Source organism: Falco biarmicus, chromosome 7, assembly GCF_023638135.1.
Source record: "Falco biarmicus isolate bFalBia1 chromosome 7, bFalBia1.pri, whole genome shotgun sequence".
Classification (NCBI taxonomy): domain Eukaryota; kingdom Metazoa; phylum Chordata; class Aves; order Falconiformes; family Falconidae; genus Falco; species Falco biarmicus.
In genome coordinates, this window is record NC_079294.1 from 38338628 (window position 1) to 38363676 (window position 25049).

Consider the following 25049-nt stretch of genomic DNA (forward strand, 5'->3'; position numbering starts at 1 on the left):
TTCAACTTCCCTTCAGCCACCGAGCAGCTCCGCGCCGCCTCTGAGGAGCAGCAGCCCCACAGCGGCTACGTCCTTTCCCTTTTTTAGCCCTGCTGTCTAGCAGCAGCAGGCAGCCGGGTCCCAAAAGAGGGCAAACATGCTGTCCCAGGCTGGGGGGGACAGGCAGGATGACGGCTCCCGGCGCTTGCTGCAGGAGAGGCTGTGAGCAATGCGGATGCTGCCCCACAGGCAGGTGTGGGGTGCGGAGGCACGGCCAGCCGCTGGCTCTTCTCGCCCTCTGAGGAGAGCAGGTGCCTTTGGGTGCCGGCTGGAAGCTGAGCAGCTTTGTGGGGCTCATAACTCAGCCCTGTTTGGTGCCACACGGGACCCCAGCCTGGTGGGGCTGGAAGAGACCTCTGGAGCTCACCCAGCCCAACCCCCTGCTCAAGCAGGGTCTCCTAGAGCGGGCTGCACAGCCCAGGCGGGTTTGGATGTCTCCAGAGAAGGAGACCCCACCGCCTCTCTGGGCGGCCCGGCCCAGCGCTCCGGCACCCTCACGGTAAAGACGTTTTTCCTCACATTCAGGTGGAACTCCCCGTGTTGCAGCGTGTGCCCGTTGCCCCTTGTCCTGGCGCTGGGCAGGGCTGGCTCTCTGTGGCAGAGCCGGCAGAAGATGGCTGCATTCCCCCTGTGTCCACCTTCCCCTCATCGCACACCCCCCCTCTCCTTCCAACAAGGGACCAAAGCCCGGCACCACCTTTCAGCAGCCTCACCGCGTGCAGGATGCCAGCCCCATTGCTTCGCCAAGGTTCTAGCCCAGGCAGAGGCACAAGGCTGGCCAAATGGCAACCAGCAGGGCTCCTCTCATGGCCTGCTGCAGGGGGCATCTCCCCCTGCCTTCAACTGGGAAGCAACGACTGAAGCCTACAAACCGCAGGCAGCACAGTGCTGCGGGGCTGCGGCCGCAGAGACCATCAGGAGCAGCCAGGTGCCGTAAGGGTGGTTCACCAGGATGAGGAAGGCACCCAGGTACAGCCACAGCCCTAGAGCTCAGGCAGCTGGGTTTGTTTTTTTTTTTCCTTCTTTTCTTAGTGTAGAGACACTGTAAGCAAGAGGCTAGTTGGAATTATGGAGCAGACAAGGAATTTTCCCCAAATTTATTGTGTGTCATAGTTCTTGCCCTACCTCCAGCGCCTGAAGGCAAAGAGATGGGTCTAAGCCCTCAGAAGAGTACAGCAATATCCAAAGTTACTCAGAATGACCTTCCCCCATATAAATATTTTTTTTTTTTTTTTTTTTAAAGTGGAGACTGTATTTAGAGTAACTTTTTCTTTCCTTGTAAAAAATATTTGTCACCAGCAGTTTGCAGACAACCAGGAAGAGGAGGTCCAGCAAGTGGTGTTCAGGGTGTAGTGGTTGGGAGAGAGATGGAAGGTGGCGTTTGTCCATTTTTAGAGAACCCAGAACAGCCAAGCCAGAAAACATTCAGTCTCTCTTTCTGCAATGAATTCACCGCATATTGTGCAAGATGTTCCTGAAGTTTTCCAGTTCTCTGACGCTTGTTGAAATCCTGTGTGCAAGCAAAGCAAAAGGGAAACATTAGAGTAACACACACATCACGCTTTATTTAAAATTCAAGGGAAAAGAAGTGCTATTGAGTAAAGCTTCAAACAGCTCCTGGGGAGAGAGACATCAGCTAAATCAGGTTCTGGCGATAACCTGGCCCTTCGCTAATTTCACAGATTTTTTAAAGCAAACACTGGAGAAACACAGTGGAACTGGATGTTACAGTGAGCACAGCAGTGATCAGACAAACCCATTAACTAGAGGTCAAGAAACAGACTAATATTATGAGCTGCGCAGGCAGGTCACAGTCTCCTTGTGATATAAGCTGGTTTCTGCTGAAGGCTCCTTTGAATCACCTACCTAGTTTTTCTTGCTGAATGCATTTTACCCCCAGAGCATTGGCAAGGATGCCAGCTTTGGCTCCGAGGATGTGGCCTGTGAGTACCTCTCCCACAAAGAGAGCTCTGCTCTTCCCAGCTGGGACAAGCTACTGGTTTAAGAAGGTTTTGAATAACCCAAATCGCTTTTGAAGGAGCAAAAGATGGAGGTCTGCTTTAAAATGCTCTTTTAATCCAGGTAGGCGGGACATGAGGTGGAAGCCTGAAAGAGAGCTGCCTGGCCCCTGTCTTTTCACACAGCAGAGGGCTTCCAGGTTAGAGTTTCAGCTGGGCAGCAGAGGTGGGAAGGGAAGACAGAAAAAGGCTTTTTGCCTGCCAGCCCTCAGCTTCCTCTGAAAGCAGACCTTCAGAGGGTCCATAAGTCTCCACGCTGCTTCCAAAGGCTGTGTTGACACAGCAAGAGAAAGGCAGAAGGAAGCCCAGCTCCTCTGGCGTGAGGGGAATGCAGCAGCCACGCTCAGGAGGGGAGCACCACAACAGTCCCAGGGAAGGGTGCTTTGGGCTGTTGCAGATTTGACGCACATTAAGGGTCTCCCTGTTGCTGGCAATTCACACTGCAGAAGGCAACACCAGTAGGTCCGAAGTGAGACGTAGCAGGTCCCCTGAGCTTCAGCATAGCAGCAACATCACTGGGAGAATCCTTTGTAAAAACCGTTTGCCAGAAACTCTGATCCGTCACCACCATGAAGTGGTAACACGTAACCAGAGTGTCTTGCTATTGCTGTTCCCTCCTCTAAAGGCCTCATTGCCCCCCTCTTCTGCCAAAGCCTTCTCATCCAGCTCTCTGCAAGGGCTGGACTGATGGATTCCTGTTAAATGCAATCACCACAAACAGATCTGGGAATGAACTGGTGGAAGCAAGCAGCTTGAAGGAGAGCTCTAAAGCGAGCACAGAACAAGAACAGCAACCTTTGTCTGGGGAACATGTGCTCCAAGGACAGACTCACAGTTTCTTAAAAATCACCAAATACAAATGCTTCCTTGAATTCTTTACAGAAACATAAAGAAGTTGTTTTAAATTATTTCAACTGTTGCATGCCATATTATCATCATTTGATATTTGCGAGCTTCTTTGTGAGATAATATGACCAGAATGGGAGTGAACACCAATATTGCCAGTAAGATCTGTTGAAACTTAAACAGGATGTAATACAGCAGTATGTAGAAGCAAGAGGTGAGGGAGGGAGAAGGAAAAAAAAAAAAAAGAAAAGTCTCAAACTCACCTTCCAAAGGCATTGAATAAGGCAACGATTTCTTGTCTGGTCAGCTGGAACCCATAGGAAGAGCCGCTTTCAGGTATCTTTTCTATGAGGTTTTCAGAAAAGAGGATCTTCAGCGCTGTTCCCAAGCCCTGCGTCTGTGCGCAACAAACAAGATCATTTAACAGCTGGGGAGACATCCAGGGCCTGACTCACAAGTTTAACTTTACTTCCCTCCATCTTTGCAAGGATCCCTGTTAACATCATCTTAACAGAGCAGGACCTGGACTTGACTTAACACAGCTCAGGGAAGGGAGCAGAACACAGCCAAGATGTTTTATTTGTTTATTTAGTATTCCTTGGGTAGCTCTGCTGTCACACAGATGCTTTCTGGCTAGGTTTGGCCATGTGTAAACACCAGTGCCCATCTCCCCATCTCCCTGAACTCCCAGATTTACAGCACCCTCTGCCTCACTTGCCAGAGGCTCTGCACCCCCTCCCCTCTCTCAGGGAGCAGCTTAATCCATTTTTCCACTGGAAAGGGATGCAGGCTTCCTCCTGCCTGAGCTAGGTACCAGCTCGAGAGCCCTGATCTGTACCTAGGAGCTGACTGGTATCTAAGAACCACATCTAAGTGCCAGAGACCCATCAGATGAGGTGCATCCAGACATGTCTCCAGCTGCTGACAAAGCTTACCTGCAACTTCCCCCACAGGCGACATTTGAAACAGCCAACACAGTCCATTATCTTAGAAATATTCTTAAAGTGTAGCCTGAATTCCTCCTAGGGGAAGAGACATTCAAGTTGATCGTGGTTACACACTAATTAGGAGTTCTTCCATGTATTAATCCAAACCCAACAATGCATTAATCCTGGACTTCAAGCTAAATTCAGCAGGACTGAGTGAGGGAGATGCCTCCTGAAGTGGGGTCCTCAGCAGCAATTCATCACTTGCCTTAAGGCACACTCAACTGTCTGTAGTTACCCACACCTGCCCAAACCATTCAGAAAGCTTTGCTTTCTTTTTTCACTTTCACTTTTTTGCTTTCTTTTGTATCGGAAATACCTGACCCAGTGCCTTGAGCGTACTGGGGTCCCTTTCAGATCTAGTAGTATCCCAGACACACCAGAAAACATGCTTTAGATAGCAAGAGTCCCAAAGGGCAGGGTGGCAAATTACCTTTAGTTTAGCAGCTTCCCTTTTATTCCCCGCAAAGAATGAGTTTTCATCGAAATGCAGTGGGAAAGACCTGAAATAAAACGAAGAGTTTTAGCTCTCCACTGTTTGTTTGTATGGCTGAAGTCCAGCTCCACAGAAGTACCTGGTCAGGTGTGCAAATGAAACTGATAGGTGTTAGACACTGGGCATCTCTAGATGCATTTTAAGTGCAAGCTGCTTGTTTCTTACATCTCTTGAAGGCTCTCAGTTTTAGCTTGCATCTCACCTTGGAGACATTTTCAGCAATCACTCTATGGTTTATAAGCAATCGTAGTCTGTTTTCTAACAGATGTAAGCACTGAAGGCACAGGAGTGCGACAAGATCAGTTCAAGCATTGATCACATTAGGAGATACCCGTTTCCTTCTGGTTCCGCTATCTTTGATTCTTCTTAGTCCAAATTCTGTCCAATAGCCCAAACTTCTGTTACCAACATGTTTAGAATTTTTTCTCTAGTCAAAAACACAAAGCCAGGGCTGGTATTCCACAGATGAGTCAAACAAGTAGCCCATTTCAGGGCTGACACGTAAGCAGTTATTAACTTCAATTCTGCTAAATCAAAGAGGCAGCCTAGACTATTAAACTGTGGGCCTAATTACTCTATTTTGCAATTTGAACACAGATACCAACGTACTCCCAGCAATACTATGCTACTGCACACATCATGCTATCCCACCACAAGAAAGAACCCAGAACCTGCCTTTCTAGGCGCTTTAAGCGAAAGGTTAAGCACACTGAGAGATGCCAGGGTTGAAAGAGCCATCCTCCCCAGGTACCGAATGTAATTACTTGGCCAGATGGAGAATTTCCAGCAGTAAGTTTTTCACTTCTGCATCATGACTTCTGTTCCCTGTGTACAGCTGGAAACCTGGGCGCTCGAAGAACGGCAGCACTTTAGATAGGGCCCGCAGCTCTATCAGGTAGAGAAAATACAGGTTCTTGAGTCTTCTGGGACCTTCCCCTCTGGTGATGACTTCATCAAATCTCTGCTGGAACTCTGTAACATTGGGGCCCCATTTCTTCTCTGACCACGTTTCTGAGAGAGCAAAAGAAACCCAAGAGTGAGGCAGGTGGGTATAGTTGTGGTTCAACTCCTCCCACCGTCGCAAGCTGAACAGTGAAATGTAACTCTGATCAGGCAGAGCCAAGCTTTACAACAGTCCCAGCCCTTTCACCGACCACAAATTGTTCAAGAGTCAAGGGGCAACGCTTTTAACCAAACTCAAATTCCAAGGAATGCAGAACTCCTGCAGACCTTTGTCAGTTGGTTTAAAACATGACCCAGGCTTAGAGGCAAGAGCTAAAAATTGAGGCTGCCCATTTTAAACATAGTTTGAGTTGAAGAGTTGAGACTCAGTTGAAGAGTTTCTCAGCAGGCAAAGTGATTGTTTCTGACCAGCAGTTCTACGTAAGCTGGTGATAGCTCAGCATTTGTCTGCAAGTGAGGAGTCCCTTCACTCCTACCCACAAAAGCCACTGGCTTAACTGCAGAACTTGGAAGAGGGTCTCTGCTTTGGTCTGAGCATCTGCAGAGGCAGACAGTGCAGGCCTCCTGATCCCACTGCACTGGGAAGCAGCGTGGGGTCAGGGGTTGGGAGGCTTCCTACTGAACAGGGACATCTTCATAGAATTCCTTCCGTTATGGAAAGGCAAGAACAAAAGCAGCCAAGGACCAGAGGAGACTGGCCCCTATTTTCCATTATCAAGCCCGCAGGTTTCACAAAGAATATTTCTGTTTGCTCATCCTATCACGTAGTATTTTATGACTATAGAAAGTAGGTAGTGGAAGATATAATACAGCAAGCTGACATACAAAAATAAAAAATTAAAAAAAGGGAGAAGATTTATCTTCTAATTCACCAGTGGATCACCAGCCCAGCAGGAAAGGACTCCTTCTCAACTCTGATCTGAGGTCGGCTCTCTACAAGAGAACCACGGCACCTGCAGATAGAAATCCCTGCATGGATCAAGCTGAGCCAAGGAACACCTTCTCAGCACAGAGATCACCTTCTGTAGCCTTTCATAACAGAAGCTATCCCTTTCTATGCACGCCAAAGACACTTACTTGGCTCTCTGTAGCCCACCTTATTTTCCTAATCCTCTCTGTAGTCCCAACTCACCTCTTGCCTTTAATTTTTCTCTTGTTATTCTATCCCCCAACTCTAACAGTCTCACTCACATCAAGGAGAGGCCTATGTGGGCTGTAGAGACTTAAGTATAATTACTTAGGTAAATCTGCATTATTTATCCAAATTCCAACAGCTATCTCTAAATCTGTACTTGAGTTTTGTAAGCTTTAGCATAATAAAGGTGGTAGGCTTGGTCTGCAGGTGCCACTCTAAACTACCATGGCTAAATCCTTCAGGAAGTCAGTGAGAATATGCACCCCACGCTGCCAGAGTGGCATGCCACAGCCTCTGGCCACGTGAGACAGACGTTGCCCTCAATTTTCAGCCCCAGGGCTGAAATTTGGATTCTTCAGATAGCTACTTATGGACAAAGGCAAGCAAAGGAAACGGAAACAGCACATGGAAATGGATTGAGGGTCTTTGGAAAGCCCAGTCACGCATTTCCTTTCACAGTCTAGGTGAGATTACTGCTAAACTGACTGCCATAAAGACAGGCTAGGAAGGAACAGCCTTGATATGCAGTCAGAAACCCACTCCAAAATAACCTTGGAGGAAGAGCAGAAGGAATACGTGCTGGAAGTCTTGGTACAGAGCACAGTCCAGCCATTGTCAGACCTGAAGGCATATGGTAACTGCATTTCTAATTCTGTTACACAACCTGTGTGCTGAGGGAGGGAAGGGAAGAGCGCAGAAGAAGGCTGAGCCCTGCTGGAACAGGCTCCAGCTAGCATTTAGCAGAGCCACAGAAGCGTCAATTTAGGACTGACACAGGAGAGCTAAGGCAGGAAGTAGCATTTACCTTGTAAAAGGTACCTGGCACTCAAATGGATGTTGATACTTGCATGGAGACCAGAAATGAGTTTGTAGAAAGCTCGTTTCTCTACACAGACACCTGAAAAGAAATGGGCATTTTAAGATACTAAAAGCATACGCTGAATTTTCTCCTCCTGGCTGTCAGACAGAAATCTAATCCCACTTGAGTGTGGCTAGTAACTCCCACCCGCTCCCTGGCCATTTTGGGTTCCTCCAAGGAAGAGGAACCAAGTTTGGAAGAAGGCTTACCTTTCAGCCACTTGTAAAACATATGCCCTGGAAACAAAAGGAAAACAAACACATCAGTTCGAGAGTACTGCCCAGGCCTGATGCCCTGAAACCACCTCTGATGCCAGCCTCCAGAAGGCCTCTGCCCACTCCAGTTTGCAGGAGGGGGGAAAGGAACATCAGAAGAGTGTGACCATAGTTTTCCTCCCCACCCTTCTGCCCGATTCTTCTATAACACAGCGTGGCAGTAGCTAAACATAGCACATGGTCTTTCCCACCCATCTCGGTGAGGGCTGACAAGAAGCGCGGGGGAAACAAGGATCACTGATTGCATTTCTCTTCTGGCCAGGGTGGGGAAAGGGGTATTTTTATAAACCAAACAACCCACACAGTGCAACCAAGTGTGTGCAATCACACAAGATGGTGTTTCACACTACCCCTGCTACATGCTTGAAAGGAATCTGGAGAACATAAAATGACTTGAAGATAATTTGGAGACAGAATGACATGGCATATACACAAGCCCAGTGCTGCAGAGGGTGAGAAGCTGCATGGCATAGCCCTTCCCAGAAATGAGCCCTGCAGGGCCTAAGGGAGTTGGGCATCCAGCTCCTACCAGCTGTCAGAGGCTGTTGGGACTATGAGTCTTTTCAAAGCTCCAACCCGAGTGCTGCTTTCTCAGCAATAACAAGCACTAAAAAAAAGAAAACCACAATGCAAGTCCTGTTCCTGAAGTTCAGTGACTACCTTCAAACAGGACTTGTACTCTCAAAAAACTGCTGGGCCTCCACACAAGGATGGGCTGGCCTCAGGTACTGGGAGCTCAAAGGGCTCTCCCCACAGGGTCCTGAACACAGCAGAACTTTCAGACAACTTCCTATTTGTCCATATAATGATTTTGCTAACCAGGTGCATTATCTAACAGTACAGCTCATGACAGCATGATAAAGACACCACTTTGTTTCAGTTATCAGTAAAAACAGAGTGCCACTCACCTCCATCATCTGATGAAAAAAAGCACAAATGGTGGAGGGAGAGAAAAGAGGAGACAAAAGTTACACATGACCAAAATTAAACTCCAAAGCACAAGCATTAAGATTGCTCTGTTAATCTGCTCTGACAAGAGAATGAGCCTCTCCAGGGAGGTTTAGAAGTGTTCTGAATACATCATCTCAAACTGTAGCAGCGAACATATCAGATGAGCAATGCTACTGAATAACCTGACCAACACAGGAAAGATCAATATTTGCAACAGAAGTAAAACCACCACACAGCTGAAGCAAAGACCAGAAAACAAGGGACATAAATATCTACCTCTACCAGAGATCTCCTGTAAGATACTCAAAGACCCCATCCCTGCTTCCTGCGGTTTATTAGTCACTTGCAACAACTCTGGCAGGTATCAGGTCAGATCCTTCAATTTCATGTCCTCCTGCTTCCTCATCTGCAAAACAGCAGTCCTTCCCTCTCCCCTCAATGTACCTGTGCCATTTCATTCAGCTCTCGCCCTAAACAATCGAGGTGGTCAAGGGAAGCACTGATATTTTAAAGGACATTGTACATTTCCTTCAGTGCTGCTGCTGAAGTGCCACTCCTTTGCACAAGGGTCAAGGGAGGGGGGAAAGCACCTACACAGTTTTGGGGAAAAAAGATCACCCCAGAGGGTACTGCTGGAGCAGTGTTCAGGCCAAACAGATGGGGAGTGAGGCTGATGATGTTCTAGATGCTGGGGAGGATGGGGCACCAGGAGACATGGGGGCTCTTAGCAGCCTTGGGCAAGAAGCTCTTACGCTTCCAAAACCCTTCCCTGCTTTCATGTACACCATCTAGCCTTAGCCTCTGGGACAGAGTTGCTCTTACGGGATGGTTTCCAGAGAGGATCCCAGCTGGTTTCTCATTTCAGACCATCACAGTCAGGTTGGCACTGCCAAGTACAGAAACCAGGGACCCAGGAGGAACTCAGGGCTCAGTCCTGCTCCCAGTCCCTCCAAAGCTCGCATTTCTTCTAGGAGCGGAGAATCAGACTTTCTTTCTCTGATGGATGCTAGAAAGCCACCCTTCCAGGTGCCCTTGCATTAGCCATAAAATTCTACACTTGATCAAGAGCTATAATGTACTACTTATTCAGTAGAAGTAGCTCAGAGAGCATTTACTGTTCCTGAACCTAGGATCAGTACACAACTACATGACTTAGTGAGATAAATAAATGACTCACCTCTACCAGGTGCCAAAGGTCTTTTTACATTCTGAGGCCTAAAAGGAAATAAAACAATAATTTAAATAACATATGTAAATAAGTTACTGTCTCCTTGCTGTGCAAAACCAGTGCCACACAAGTAGTTACTTCTCTGCAATGAAATAGCCTAAGGAGATCTAAGAACACCTTCTGTGCTTTGGCTTTGCTCAGACAGGAAAAGGATAGAGCAAAACGTGGCTTTCTCTGGTTTTAGGAGGGGGTTCTTTTTCTTTCTTTAGAAAAAAACAGCTAGGAAAACTCAAGTGTCTACGGAGGTGCTAGTGGACATCATTCCGTGGCCTTGGTGCAACGTGATACGTTAGTACAAACGGGGAGGAAGTCCCTAGAGAGACCACAGCAGGCAGGACTACAGACCAATGCCCACCGCTGCACCAGCCCCAGAAGTACCCACAGCATGCAGCCGGGGAAGAGAGCTCACCTCACCCGTGCAACGGCCAGGGAGGATGGGACTGTGTGTCCAGGACAGCATCACACAAGATATGTGCAGCCTCTGTTGTCTCACCACACTGCAGGGCTTGCATCGGTGAGCCACGGTACAAAGAACAGCCAAGCAGGCTCACGGGGCAGCCACACGGCTTGTCCCCTCCTCTGACAGCCCACACTGCAGGAGTGTTGCAGCAAAAGCAGGACAATGAGGATTAGTGGATCAGCTAAAGCTCACGCAGCCCCTCTACAAAAAATCAGGGCCTGCAGGCTTGTGGAACCTGTCTCCCAAAACACCTACTTGAAGCAGTTTTCTTCATAAATACTGTTCCAAATTTTCCAGGCATCCGGTCCTTTGTAGCCAGTATAGCGTTCAGGATTCAGGAGTAAATCCACATACTCCGCATCAGGAGAATAGATGTCTGTGAAGCAGAGCACTGGGTCAGTGACAAAAGAAATGCTGAAGGAAAATGACATCTTCTCCAAGGCTGACCCAGCCACCCCTTTGCATACTGAACAGTCTTGCCAGCAGAGACCAGTTCATCCCTCTCCAGAGAGGCAGGTGTGTAATATTTGCTACACATCAACCCATTGTGGCAGAGCAAAGCTCCCCAGCCTTCAGAGCTATCGGAGTGCAAGGCCACTGATGGCAAAGCAAGCTCTGAGCATGCTCCACCCAAGCTGCTAACTTGCTGAACACAGCAAGACCCTGACGAGCAACAAAGCTGTCAGAAACATTTGCATCATATTATTTTCAGATTACTGAGAGCAGGGCAGAAAAAAAAAAAAAAAGAGACAAAATGCTATATATGCTCCAGGTTTGCTGAAATATTACACATTGGCCTGAAAGTTCTGCAGAGGTGCTTAAAAATCCCATTACAAGACTTGTCAGATCTAACAGGTCCCCATACCATCAGCTTCACAGAAGCTGTCTGAAGAGTCATCGTGCAGTGTCCACTGGAGCACAGCTTGCTGGGTTTCCTCACTGCAAAGAAAGTGGAAAGAGACTATCAGAAAGAGCGCTGATGGCTAGGTTTCCTTCAAGACAAGTAAGGATTGTGGAAAAAGAAGTCAAACCTCAAAGAGCCATCAACAGCTCCAAGTCTCTTGGCTTCCTCACATTCTTCAAGGTTATTGGCTCCTTCAGAATACTGGGTTGAAAAGCAAAGGGGTGGGGAGAGAGGAGCATTAAAAAACAGTTTTTCTGCTGTTATAGTTCTGCCTTTAATGCACTAACCAGGTTAAGCATCAGAAACACTTTTATGATTCATCCCACCCTGTATTTCCACAGGATGTCTGCAGATATCCAGAGGTTCATGCAATTGCAGTAGCTGTTGCTGGGACACACAGCGGCCTCTGGTACTGCCGTAGTAGCGTTTTGTGCCTGACAATACCTGCTCTCGGAGAAGTCTGCTGAACTGCTCTGTGTTAGTGGAGGGGAATACCTGACTTCAGGACAGCCACCTCAAAGGCTCTATAGCATGCCAAACACTTGAAGAGGGTAAAAATTTAGCCACAAAGTACATCCTGACACAAATCCTGCCCATCTGATCAAGGCAGCTTTTATCAGCTGCCGTGACACAAAGCCGGTCCTATAGGCTGCATCATTTTGCGCACACAGACACACCTACCTTGTAACTTCCAGACCTGATGCCATCAGGGACTTCGTCCTGAAAGACAAAATTGAGCATGTGCTACATGTAGGGCTGATGAGGCTTTCAGCCTAATCTTTGAGAAAGATTAGGAAGGTTACCACAGTTTCTAGAAGTTAGAAGGTAATCAAAGCACTCAGCTCAGCTTACAACAGATCCCACGTTCTGGCTCCTCCACAGACTAAGGTTAAGCAATAGTCTTGGCATTTTATTTTGATTTTTCGCAAGACTCCTCAAAAGGTCAGCAGCCTTCCACAGATGCTACGTCAGGTTATATTTTGCTTACCCAAGCACCAGGTTGAGGAAGCCAACATAAACTTCAGAGGAGCTGGAGTTGCCTCTGACCAGCTGATGTCTGACATCCTGTCTCCTGGTGATGTTGGCGTTCCTGGCCAGAGCCCAGGCGCCTCCTCAGATATTGCATCGACCACCCCTTTTACACGTCATCCAAAAACCTCCCTTTTAACATTCCATCACAATGTCAGGCCTGCCAGCCCCACACAACCTGAGCAGTATGCACAAGAATCAGGCCCTAAATTCTCCTCAACTTCCATTTCCTCCACTGCAGGAGCAAATACTATGATGCCAAATAGCACAGGAAGTGAAAAAATAAGCAATGAATAAGAGTAATTTTTGTCACTTTCGGAGTGAAACGGACCCAAATAAAAATACCTAAAACCAGCAGTGACAGTCAGTTCTTAAAATAAGAACGTCTAGCTAAAACTAACATAACTGTAATATTACTCTGTCACACTGGTCATAATCATTAGCAAAACCATCCTTTTTAAGGAAAAAAAGAAGTATTTAAACAAAATGTAGGATTATTAAGAAAAAAAATCATCATTCCATTTTGGGTCCATAATAGGTGCTTTTTGAAGACTAGGGAAGCAAAGAACACTCATTTGAGGGGTAGGGTAGCTGCTGAGAAGACAGATGAACTTAACATACATATCCAAATTTCTGTGACAGGTGATGCTCGCACACACACCTGTACCAGATTCCTTCAGGGTGTCACGTCAACTTAGACAGGTTCTTTTCAGCCAACAGCTACCTTGTACCAGGTTACCACAGAGCTGCCAGGTGACGGGGGCAGACATCTGCTTCACTGCACCATACTTTCAATCAGACAGAAATATAAACCAGTGAGTTAGAAACACACATGCAAGTAGGGTGAGGAGGCCTCTTCCCTTGAGAGCACTCACGGCACTGCCGGCATGGCGTACCCCTGCGTGCCATTAGCACACAAACTGCTTGAGAGAGAAGTGAGAGGGTAAGACAGGCTGTTTGTTGCTGGCTGACAACCCACAAAGCCAGGCTGGGTGGCACTTTCTCCACCTCTATCAACCCAGTAACCAAGTTCTGATTCACTTTCTCATTCCCTTCTTTTCAGGCTGACACCTGCAGTCAAGATGGTTTCTTTTAGCTCAGATAACAAAACTTTTTTGTCCAGGATACAGGGATAAGAGCATTTGCTTTTGTACCGGGAAACAGAGGACTCAAAGAGCCATTTCACATCAAGAGAGAGAGAGGGCTGGAAAGGGCCTAGTCATATTCGTCGGCCAAAGCCGCAAATTACAGTGTAGCTCATGCATCAACAGGGCAAATATCCTGGCAATTAACACAAGAGGCACTTCTTGTAACAACAGTGGATTTACCCAAAAAACATCTCACTAACATCAAAAATAAAAGAGGGATCAGACAAGTTTTTGGCCATTCACAGAGGGTCAGCTATTAAAAGCCTAGCCTTTCTTTAAACTTCCATAATTTAGTATTTTGGCCTTTCTCATGGATACCAGTATTACTGCACCTATGAAAGCTCCATCACAGCTACAGTTCTGCTATAGCTACAATAATGCTAAGAGTACGTCATTTGCTGGCTTCTTCCTCTTGGTCTGCAAAAGCCAAATACAGAAGAGCTGTAACGGAATAGGTTTGGTACTTACAGATGGGCAGGGCTTTACGGCACAGTCTCGTATTCCACAGTGACTGTTCTCATTCCAAAAAGGACAAGGTTTCTTTAGGTTTACCTACAGGTAACATATTAGCCTGTTAGACATTTCCTCCATGCAACTAAGCCAATCTTCCACACCCCAGTTTACTGACACACATCTTCAGCGCCTTAGCACAAGGTTTCAGACAACAGACCTTAGTGCAAGGTCAAGTGCAGTCAGAGTGGAAACAGATGGTGTTATTTATCTTAAGTGAATGAGTATGATCAACTCTGTCTCATATGAGATGTGGGCACCCGGACGGCCTGGCCAGGACTGCTTGTGGTAACACAGAAGACAGGACACAAGCCACCAATTCTTAATCACATCCCAAGACTCCCGTTGAGCAGTGACAAACTGGGTTTTGGCCAGGTGGTTTGTACCCTTCAGGAGCCAACAGCTACTATGGGACAACCTTTGGCCTTGGAATACTGCTCACTTCATTCTCCATGAATCTTCGGTGGAAGTTTGCTCCCCATTGATTTTGTTTCCTTGTTTGGGGCAGCTTAGGACTACAGCCTGCCTCTCTGTTAGAGGAACAGAAGGATGTGCTGAAGCCTTGCTGCCACCCCCCTGCAGCCAGGGTGCAGGCCTTCTGCTGTCAAGTCACCTGTGTTATGGACTTGTTAGCGTGCAAGACTTCTGGGCTTGACGGGAACAATTAATTCCTTTGTGTTTACTAGATTGATTGCTATTGCTCATGCCCTTGTTATCAGTACAGGTGATTCTTTTAATCCTTGCTTTGCTGTTTCTTCCGGTGCTTTCACACATGGACATCTCCATTCATGCTTCATTCAGACCAACCTTAGTATTTGCGTTACAAATCCCAACACTGGGAGGGGAAAGGACATTAACTTCTTTGACAAATCCTACTCTTTCTTTTCTGTGAGCTGGCATCAAGTATTGTTCTTCCAAACAATTAACAGTTAACAAGATGATGTTGGTTTGATAAAGAGGGGGAGCAGGGAAAAAGCAGTGATTTTATCTATGCACCTGTTCTGGTTTGCAGTGCAGTGAAGTTGGGAACTTTTAGAACTGTTCTTACAGAAGAGTAAATACTCTTTTTTTTTTTTTTTGGGTCTGTGGAAACAATCAGGCAACAATCACTGTTAAGTATCTGTATGCAACAGGTAAAATACTGCTCCACGACCCAAGCACACTCAGACAAGTCCCACAGTAGTCATATACATGCAGTCTCACCGAATGGGAGCAGAATCCATCCAGTGATGAAGGTCTGGCAGTAACAACCCTCCATTCACCTGCAGGTCTGGTGACTAAACCAGGTTTTCCACATCAATGGGGACACACTATGAATACCCTCATTATGCAATGCAGCTCTCTGGTCATCAACAGTTTTGAGCCACAGCTCAACAAAAGAAGTTACTTCATTTTTCTACTGCTTAAGAAGGAAAAATGCATTTAAAAAAAGTATCTTTAAAACTGTATGCATCTTATAATCAAGATTCTCCTGATAATAGAAGAGTCCCACTTACTGACTGCATTCTTAACAGATCAGGATTAAAATGCAGGTAACTAATTTTAAAGAGATCAGCAATAATTTCAAGGGAGATCTAAAAAAAAAAAAAAAAAATTCTTGCATGAGAAAATTACCTTATAGTATCTAAAATAGTCACTTTCCAGAAGTTCATTCAGTCTAGGAAAAAGCTTGTAGTTGTTGAAGGCATCAATGGTTTCCACATCACAGGTGCAGTCATCTAAATGACCAGTAACCTGTTGGATTAAAAAAAAAAAACAAAACATACTGAACACTAACAACTTCACCAGTACTTTTTAACACTGCAGACAATGAAAAAAAAACCCAAAAAACCCAATTTTCTTTCCTTTTACCAGTGAGTCAACTAGGTAAGTGTAACCTGAATTAAGCAACATCAAACCAGACTGCTAAATTGTCAGAGAACTTTTGATGCACCCTTTAGGATGGGTCTTCTACTTGTTGCTTGGGGACAGGCAGTTTTGTTTGGGAACACTTTAACACACATTGATATATCAGAATTCACCGATGTCAGAGTAATAGGCATCAGATGGACGCTTCCATCTCTAAAAAGCAGATATGACAGGCACATTCAACTAGACTGTCACACACATACACAAAAGTCACACAGCCCTTGTCCACATACCAGACACCGTTGCAGAGATCACAGATGTTTCCAGGGCCACATCCAGCAAGAAGCTGGATATGGGCTGCTGTAACAGCTGTGAGCCACCTCTATGCCCAGCTCAGGTTCCTGTTTGAGACTAGCCTCAGGATGTCAGGGCTGCAGGATGGCATACAGGTGAAAGCTGGCATTTGCATAAGGGACCAGTTCGGCAACAACAATGCCACCAAAGATTACAGCACTCAAAGAAAGTCCTTGTAGTTAATCAACTTCGCTGAAGCCATTTTTTTGATACAATCAGAATCACAACTGCAACAGTCTCTCTCCTTGCCTCAGAGCCATTTAGCAATTTGTTCTAAATCTGATGTAGAAAGCCAATGCTTCTTGCATCATCCTGAACAACTCAAACTGTGCAAACCCTGGAGAAAAAAGTTTTTTATTAAAAAAAAAAAAAGTAGTACAAATGCAGCCATGGCTTTCTGACACATAGATTACTGTCTGGATGACAGAGTTGCCAACACAGAAGTAGTTTTGCTTCCCCTGCATGTCTGATGAGTGCTCAGGGACATTATAGAATGATAGAATTGTTTAGGTTGGAAGAGACCCTTAAGATCATCAGATCCAACTGTTAACCCAGCACTGCCAAGCCCACCACTAAACCCTGTCCCCAAGCGCCATGTCTACACAGCTTTTGAATATTTCCAGGGATGGTGACTCCACCACTTCCCTGGGCAGCCTGTGCCAGTGATTGACAACCCTTTTGGTGAAGACTACTTTTCCCCAATATCCAGTCTAAACCTCCCCATGTGCAAGTTGAGGTCATTTCTTCTTGTTCTATCACTTGTTACCTGGGAGAAGAGACTGCCCCCCACCTTCACTACAACCTCCTTTCAGGAAGCTGTAGAGCACAATAAGTTAAGCCAGTTTTTTACCCAGGGAACAGTACACCTGTCCAAGCCATGAGCAGCCAGTTTCTCCAGAACGCTGTGGGAAATGGTGTTAAAGGCTTTACTAAAATCCAGGTAGACAATATCCACAGCCTTTCCCTCACCCACTAAGAGGGTCACCCTGCCATAGAAGGAGATCAGGGCAGTCAAGCAGGATGGGTCTTTCACAAACTCATGCTGATGGCACCTGATCGCCTCTGGCTGTCCTGTACATCCCACGTGATGGCACTCAGGATGGTCAGCTCCATAACCTTCCTCAGCACTGAGGTCTGGCTGACAGGCCTGTAGTTCCCTGGATCCTCCTTCTGCCCCTGCCTGTAGATGGGCATCACATTGGCTAACCTCCAGTCAACTGGGAGCTCCCTGGTTAGGCAGGAACTGTATAAATGATGGAGACCAGCTTGGCGAACACTCCCACCAGCTTCCTCAGTACCTTGGGGTGGATCTTATCCCATCACCCCGACAAAAATCAAGTCTTAATACTCATTCACTCTCAACACCACACCAAGGATTTTTTCTGGATGTTGATATAGCAACACATGGCAAGCTGTCATTCCCCGGTATAAATTCAGGGGTTTAAGATGAGAGGGTTGTTCTAAGTTGATATTGCTGATTTATAAAGCAAAGAATGGGATGTTTGCCACAGCTTTTGATAAGAAAGTCTCTTGCCACTTCTGTCCCAGAAAGCCTACAAAGCCCTGGTAGCAGACAGCACAGAAGCGATGTCCTCCCCACTACACTGTTCTAGGGGGTTACGTGCAATCTCTGCCTTCTCTCTGTGCACAGGAAAGCTGGAAGCAGAGACAAGCAGAATAAGCCTGGAAAGACCGGCACAGGCAGATCCTGTGAAGTGTAACAGAGCACACTGCTGAGTGGCAACTCCCCAGGGGAGGCCAGGAACAAACAAGCAGGTAGGGGATGTACAAGACCTAAGAAGGTGCTGAATTGTATTTAAGGGGCTCCCCCTTTTCCTACTTTTAAAGCACTCAACCAGCCTAAGGGTTGCTGAACGCTGTGGGACAGCAAACAGAAGCAGGTATCACCCTCCTTGCAGAAAAAGCAGCAGATGACCAAAGCCACAGGCATCTCTGCAATCAGACCCAGGAAAGGGAGTAAAATACTGCAAGCCTCAAGAAAAAGCTTCGCTGAATCCAAAGCAGAGGTGCTACTCCAGCCTTCACAATTAGAGCAAAATATATTGTGTACAGAGAGAAAAACAGCACCACGTGAGAAACATGAGCCACCTGCCTTGACGCATTTCCGGAGAGCCCTCAGATAATTCAACAAGAGCTACACATCGACTTACATAAAAGCATTATAATTACTACTGTGGAAATGAAGCTCCCTACCCTCCTTCTTGCAAGGAGGGCAGAAATGGAGCACTTGCCCTCAGAGCACATAGTCTGAAATGGGGAGGGGGTGGTGGTGGGGAAATAGCCTGGATTAAGCACAGAGCACCTTAAAGGCAAGGGCAAGTTTCTTCCTGCCACCCTGGACAGAGGTGAAAGGAATCCTGGTGCTAGCCCCCAGACTACTCTACAGCCCAAATCAGCACTTTGGAAACAGCTTTTTTTCAAAAGGGCTTTGATATTTTGGGCTTAGCCACACTGATTTGAGAGGGAGTGAAGGGAAATCAATCAGAGCATGCCAGAATGCCCTACTCCACTTGAGCAAATCATTCTTGTTAAGGCACCATGATTTGGAGGCTCACTTCTATTTCTAGTGTTCACATTGAAGCCCACCGCATCACCCTCACACATGTACTGCATTCTGTCATGCATATTGCATGGCAATGAAGGTTAACAGCATAGTAATTAAGCTTTCCACTAGCCTGAATCACCCCTGTAAAAAAACCAGCAACAATTTGCTAATCCAGTTACCCAATTTAAAGCTGTTTCAAAATTAGGAAGGGGGAAAAAAACCCAAACAGATCACAACAACAAAAAAAACCTCCACTAACCACATTTTTTATTTCCTGGAAACTTGCCATCATTTGAGGCAGGCAGCTTTTAGACCCATTCTATAAGTGGCCTACAAAAAGATCTGTGAATAATCTTCAGCTGCTCTCTGTATCCACACTAGACAAACATGTCACACCAAGGGAATGACACCCCTGTAAGAGGTAACACTGGAGCACACAGTAAGCCCTCAACTGAAACAGGTCACACCATTTGCACCAGGCCTGTCTTTGCTATATCTAGAGACCAATTCAAGCCAGAACCAACCTGACAAAACATCATCCTGAAAATAACCCAGAGTGAAGCACTGCAGATGCTCCCACAACTCAGGAGTAGATGGGGGTCATACTTTGGAGATCTCCTAACATCCACTGCTCAGTTTAGAAAAGCACTGGTAGGAAGATTAGCCACAATGCCACCAAGAACATGCCTACGAGGGCAGCACAGAGGGGAAATGCTGGGGAAAACATGAGCTCTGCCCAAATCAGAGAGAAAACTTCTTCCTCCAAGGATTTCAGTCAGGCTGTGCAGAAACAGGCAATTTCCCTAGCCTGCACACAGCTAATCAGGTATCACTGGCCTGCTTACCTTCTTGCTCTGCCTCCTAAGCCACCAGGCTGCCGAGAAAAAAGCTCAGCCAGGCATGGTGATACTGCCTGTATGTGCCCAGCCTACCAAAGTTCACAGCTGAAGGGGTACAGAAGATAGCATCAAGAGCCAAGTCTCCTCAGAGACCAAGATGAAAGCCCCAGTGATGCTACCACCAAACAGCACTGACCCGCTTTAAGACATAGGGCAGCAGGCAGTATCAGACCACTTAGCAGGCCATGGTCTTCATCCCAATTTCCCTCTTGCTCTGTGACAGCCTGCTACCCCAGAACCAGTTTATTTCAGCCCTGTATGCAGCCAGACTCACTTTTTTTGTATTTCAATTCCTGCTGTCAGAGCAGTTGAGCCACAGCATGTGTCAAACATGCCCTGCAATGGGTGGTGCCTTAAAACACTTTCCCTCCACCTCCCTAAAGTATTTATCTACATCCTCAGCCTGTAATAATTAGAACAGTTGTTTAAGATTAAACAGAAATTGATCCAGCCCCAAACATGTGCCATGTGCTTGCTGGCATCTGTGAATCACCAAGCTGAGCAGCGGCAGCAATGGGTTTCACTCCACCCAGCATGAGACTGACAGGCAGGGCTGGGTTTGCCCAGCAGATAGAGATGCAATGGAGCTGCTGGTGGGACAGGAATGACACAAGTGACACTGGCTGCTGAGTAAGCACTGAGGAAGGCATTTGGCTGGCCCTCCACAACAGCCGCTCTCAATCCCTTAACACTGACACACTGACGTACCCACCTCATATGCATAACACAGGTTGAAACACCACCACACGTGGACTGCGTAATCCTTGGGACTGGCCTTTGCTTCATCTTCCTTTACCACCCTCCCAGGCTCCCGTAGTCTGCTCTTCCCTGCACTGCTGGTCTGTCTCTCCCCAACTCTTTCTGCTTTCCTCAGTGTCACTGAAATGTCCCCTGGGCAGTGGATTTAGGGCTTTCTTCTCTTGCTACATGTTCCATCCCAGACCCATACACCACCGTCTACTGTGCGGCTGGGCAAGAAAGGCAGCAAACTTTTCTGCATTTCCCACTTGCAGCTAAAATAGGGCACAGGGAAGGGAATACAGGACGGCTGAGGCTGGAGGGAACCTCTAGAAGTGATCTTGTCCAATCCCCCTGCTCAAGCAGGGCCACCTAGAGCTGGTTGCCCAGGATCATGTTTAGATGGTTTCTGAATAACCTCAAGGAGGGAAACTCCACAACCGCCCTGTGTGACCTCTGCCAGTGCTTGGTCACCCTCACAGTAAACTAGTATTATCTGATGTTCAGATGGACCCTCCTGTGTTTCAGTTTGTGCCCGTTGTCCTTTGTCCTGTCACTAGGCATCAGGCTTTTTTCAGAACCTGGCTCCTTTTTTGCCCCCTCCTTTAGGTATTTACATACATTCATAAGATCCCCCTGAGCCATCTTTCTTCTAGGCTAAACAGTCCCTGCTCTCTCAGCCTTTCCTCATAGGAGAGATGTTCCAGTCCCTTCATCACCCTTGTGTCCCTTCACGTGACTGGCTCCAGCATGTCTATGTCTCTCTTGTACCAAGGAGCCCAGAACTGAACCCAGCACCTCAGGTGCAGCCTTACCACTGCCACATAGAGCAGAAGGATCCCCTCTCTTGTGGTAATGTGGGACCTTGCACCCTTCTGTATTTCTTTGGTAGTTCCAACTCAAGCTCAAGGTGAAATGCTACAGTGGCCAAGGAGTTGCTTTTAGCCTGTACCAACTTCACTGGCAGCTGCCTGCTTTTCTAGACAGGCCACACCAGTCCCAGGCTGATGACAAGCAGATGCTTTCCCTACTAGCCCAGAAGAAACTTCCTTGCAGTCGCCCCACACAAGTGACTTGTGGCTCTGCTTGTAGCACTTGCTCCAGCTAGTTCTCCCTTCCATCCTTGTCAGCACACTTTAAGCAAGGAGCTGGCAGCCAGGAGAGGACAGTCACGCGCAGCACCTGACCTGAAGCAGTATATGCCAGCCCAGGTGCTTTCTCCCCCATCCTTCACCCAGAAAACAAGGACTGTGGCTGCTGGAGCTCACCAAGAAGCAAATCTTGTGTGAGAGCCTCAGGATGGGGTTAAACCACAGAGGGGAAGTGCTGTCAGATGGCACGTCCAAGCATCTGCTAGCAAAGAAGGATCTGCAGCTGCTCTGCACTTAGAAAGTACCTTTCGAGCCACCCCAGAGAGATTAGGAACTGTGCTAGGTATGAATTCCTGCCCTGGAGGCTGTTGGGTGAACATCAATTTAACAAGAACGCAAGAGTGGCTTGAAAGTGTGTTCAGGTAACAACAAGGTACCTCTCAGTGCCCAGACTCACCCCTAATGATGGCATACTGGCCACAGAAACACCCCCGAAGGAAACCAGCCCTCTGCCAGGCCGGAAACTTCATCAAAATCCCAGTCTGCCAAACACCTGCAGCACATCCTTAATGCAACTACATCACTCTGTAAACAACAAATGAGCAATAATTAATAGGAACACATAGAACTGATTCATGGCTGACTAAAGCATTAATACAAACAGGAATATCTGGGTGGGGGATGAGCTCTCTGTAAAGTTCGAGGGAACTCCGATATCGAAATGTTATTCAGCACTAATGAGACAGATTGGAAAGCAGAAAGAGTATGTGAAACTTCAGCATTTTTAGTAACAGATGGATGTTTCTAATGAAAGTTTCAGGACTGGTTAGCAACCTCTCCAAGCAATTGAGGAGCTAAAATAACAGTAAAAAAAAGCAGGTGAGGCATTGCTCTTAGCAGTACAAACAGATAAGACTGCAACACCCATTCCAGAATTACGGCTCACTTAAGTCAGCATTTGAAATATTGCTAGAGCAAGCAGTCTCAAAAGCAGCCCTTGTCAGCTGTCCCAGTGCAGGCTGATACACAAGTCAAAGCTCTTCCATTCACCCTACAACAAGGTTTCTTAATCTGACAAGCTCATAAGACAGCAAGAGATGGTTCACAGGAGGAACCCAAAAGCTATACCCAGGCCTTCAAGTATGTAAGGGGAGGTAAAACATATCATTTAAGGCTTGCCCTATACTTTATTTGGTGGTAAATAAAAACCACTAGACCAGTTCTGCACAAGATGATCAGATTATTTTTTTTTTACAAAAAGATGAGGCGGCCCTCATTACCGGAGGTGGTTTTTATAAGGTTAAGTGGTTAGTAAGGCTGAGAAATGCCACCCTACATAACACACTTTCCCAAAGGCAATAAAGTCTGGAAAAAAAATCTTGAACCTGAACACTTATATTGAAAACTAAACCAAAGCATATGCTACTCCATAAACAAGAAGTGCATTGCAACAAACAGTGTAAAAAGTACGCCAGTTCCTCCTACCCAAGGAAAAAAGCCTGCGAGCCACTACTATACCAACTCATTTAGTGGTTTGGGCTTCTTACCCCATACCACACTCTTGACTCAGATTTCAATCCTTAGGAGACAAACTTCAACTACAGAGGAAGCGTACGTGCAAAACCCCTATAGAGATGCAGAACTGACACACATTTTGCAATTCTTTACCAGCATACCTTGTATTTACCATTTCCACACAATACTGAAGTGTCAAGACTCATCCAGAGCATAAAGTCAACGCCAAGCACAGAACTGCATTTGTTTTCTTTCTCCACTCTCAATTTCTCACTCACATTTAAGCACTATAATGTTAATACAGCAAGAATAGGCTTTACAGTAGCTTCCTTTCAAGAAGTTCACTATGTGCATTGTATCATCACTGCTCCTTGATCTCAGATATTCAAAGTTAAGTCAAAAGGAATCTGCATAGCGACTGTTCCCCCAAAATCCAGCTCCTTGGTCTCACCTCTTGGTTGACTGTACCAAGTTCCCTTCATCGCTGTACATCAACAGAAAGTGCACCAAGTGCACCAGGCCAGACAGTATCATGCCTGGCACAAGGGGAATTAATCCTGGAAGAGCTTTAACAAGCAGGGCAGCCCAGCTCACCCCTGGGCATGGTAGGGTAGGGTAGGGTAGCAGGCACCTGCTGCAATCACACTCTCCTGGAGAGCAGTCGGGAGGAGCAGCAAAGGCAGACCTGCAGGAGGAGGGATGAGGTAGCTCCCAGGCATTGGAGTAACACACATTCCTGACACAGCTGACAAGAGGCACCTGGGTGGTTTAGGAAGACCTGCATCCCCAGCTGAAACACTCACCTTTCCTGCTAGGGGCAGGGAGAGAATACAGTTAAGAAGGCAAGGAAGAGGGCACGGGGCTGCTCAGTCGGCAGAAGTCACCCCCCGCGTCCCTTTGCTCTAGACACCTCCCAGCAGGTTTCCCGATGCTCGAAGAGGAGCCGAGGCACCTGAGCCCAGCGGTGCCCACGGAAGGGCCGCCCGCCCCGAGGGCAGGAGCCCCAGCCCCACGCAGAGCGCCGCCGCCTGCCCCGTTCCCCTGCAGAGCCCACCTGGCAGAAGCAGCGTCGCTCCGCCGCTCCAGGCGGCCCGCAAGGCACCACCGGCAGTAGCAGAGCAGCGAGCCCCAGCACCCGCAGCACCCCGCTGCCCGCCGCCATCTCGCCACGCCGGCGCCGCCGCTGCCGGCTGAAGAAGCCGCGCACCGCACCGCACCGCCCCTCGCCGGGGGCGCGGCCGCCGCCGGCTACGCGCAGCGCCGCACGCAGCAGGGCCCGGCCCGGCCAGGCCCGGCCCGCGGGGCTGCCGGCAGCGGAAGGGCGTCCGGGCCCTCACCGGGCAGCGGGGAGGCGGCCCGGGAAGGCTGCCCAACTTCTCGCCCGCGGTGACTCACTTGTGCCGGGACAGGGTGGCCCTGCCGGGAGGTGGGCGAAAGCCAGCCCGCGGTCAGAGCCCACGCCCGCAAAGGTGCTGCTGACCCGGGGCCCTCGGCAGCGGCCGGGCACTGCGGTGTGGGCGCTGTCCCGGGTCTGCCTGCCGTGCCAGCCCAGCAATCGGCCCGGCGTCCCGGGGGAGACCTGTGGCCCAGGACCACCGGCTCCGGGCAGTGCCTGGGAACTCCCCGGCCCGCGCGGGGCGAGGGGCGGCAGCTGGCCCCGCGGTGGGGCGGTGCCCGTGAGGGCACGCTGCCGGTCTCCGAGAGCGGGCGGGCAGCGCAGCGCCAGAGGGAACAGCCCCCGGCCTGCCGCGGCCCATCGTGCCCCGCTTTCTCACAGGCCCACGGGCCTTTCGTACTGGCCCTGGCTGCGCAAGGGACACGTCCAGCTTCTGCACCTGCAGGCAGCCGCTGCTCCTTAAGCCATAAACTACTAAGAGCCAGCACTGAAAACAAATCCTCGCGGATTCCGCTAATAGCGTTTTTAACCAGGCCGTAACCTAGTGACCCGGCTTTTCTGTTGATGGTCTCAAAACTCCCATTCGGCCTAGGCCCGGGGCAGCGGCTGCGAGAGGGAACCCTCACACGGCAGCCGAGGAGAGGAGCCGCGGGGGGCTGCTGAGGAGGCTCGGCCTGGCTGGCACCCGCGCCAGACACCGCGGGCCACGCGTGTGCGCACGGGCGCACGGATACACACCCGCAGAGACGCACAGACCCGCACCGTGTGCGCGGGGCCCGGCCCCTGCCCACAGCC

At 48.2% G+C, this 25049-nt stretch overlaps 1 protein-coding gene across 2 annotated transcripts; it reads right to left on the minus strand.

Moving 5' to 3' along the window:
• Positions 1-1121: 1121 nt before the first annotated feature.
• On the minus strand, positions 1122-24206 carry ERO1A (endoplasmic reticulum oxidoreductase 1 alpha). 2 transcript variants are annotated; one of them, XM_056345635.1, is made up of 16 exons: positions 23913-24206; positions 15462-15581; positions 13806-13889; positions 11842-11880; positions 11288-11361; positions 11122-11195; positions 10512-10632; positions 9746-9783; positions 8526-8534; positions 7552-7578; positions 7289-7381; positions 5150-5396; positions 4323-4392; positions 3839-3925; positions 3167-3300; positions 1122-1549 (listed from the first exon to the last, which is right to left on the minus strand). In XM_056345635.1, exons 1-16 carry the CDS (start codon positions 24018-24020, stop codon positions 1489-1491), a joined length of 1386 nt encoding a protein of 461 aa, XP_056201610.1. In that variant the 5' UTR covers positions 24021-24206; the 3' UTR covers positions 1122-1488. The 2 variants fall into 2 exon arrangements, with proteins under 2 accessions (XP_056201610.1, XP_056201611.1); XM_056345636.1 differs by lacking the exon at positions 8526-8534.
• Positions 24207-25049: the final 843 nt, after the last annotated feature.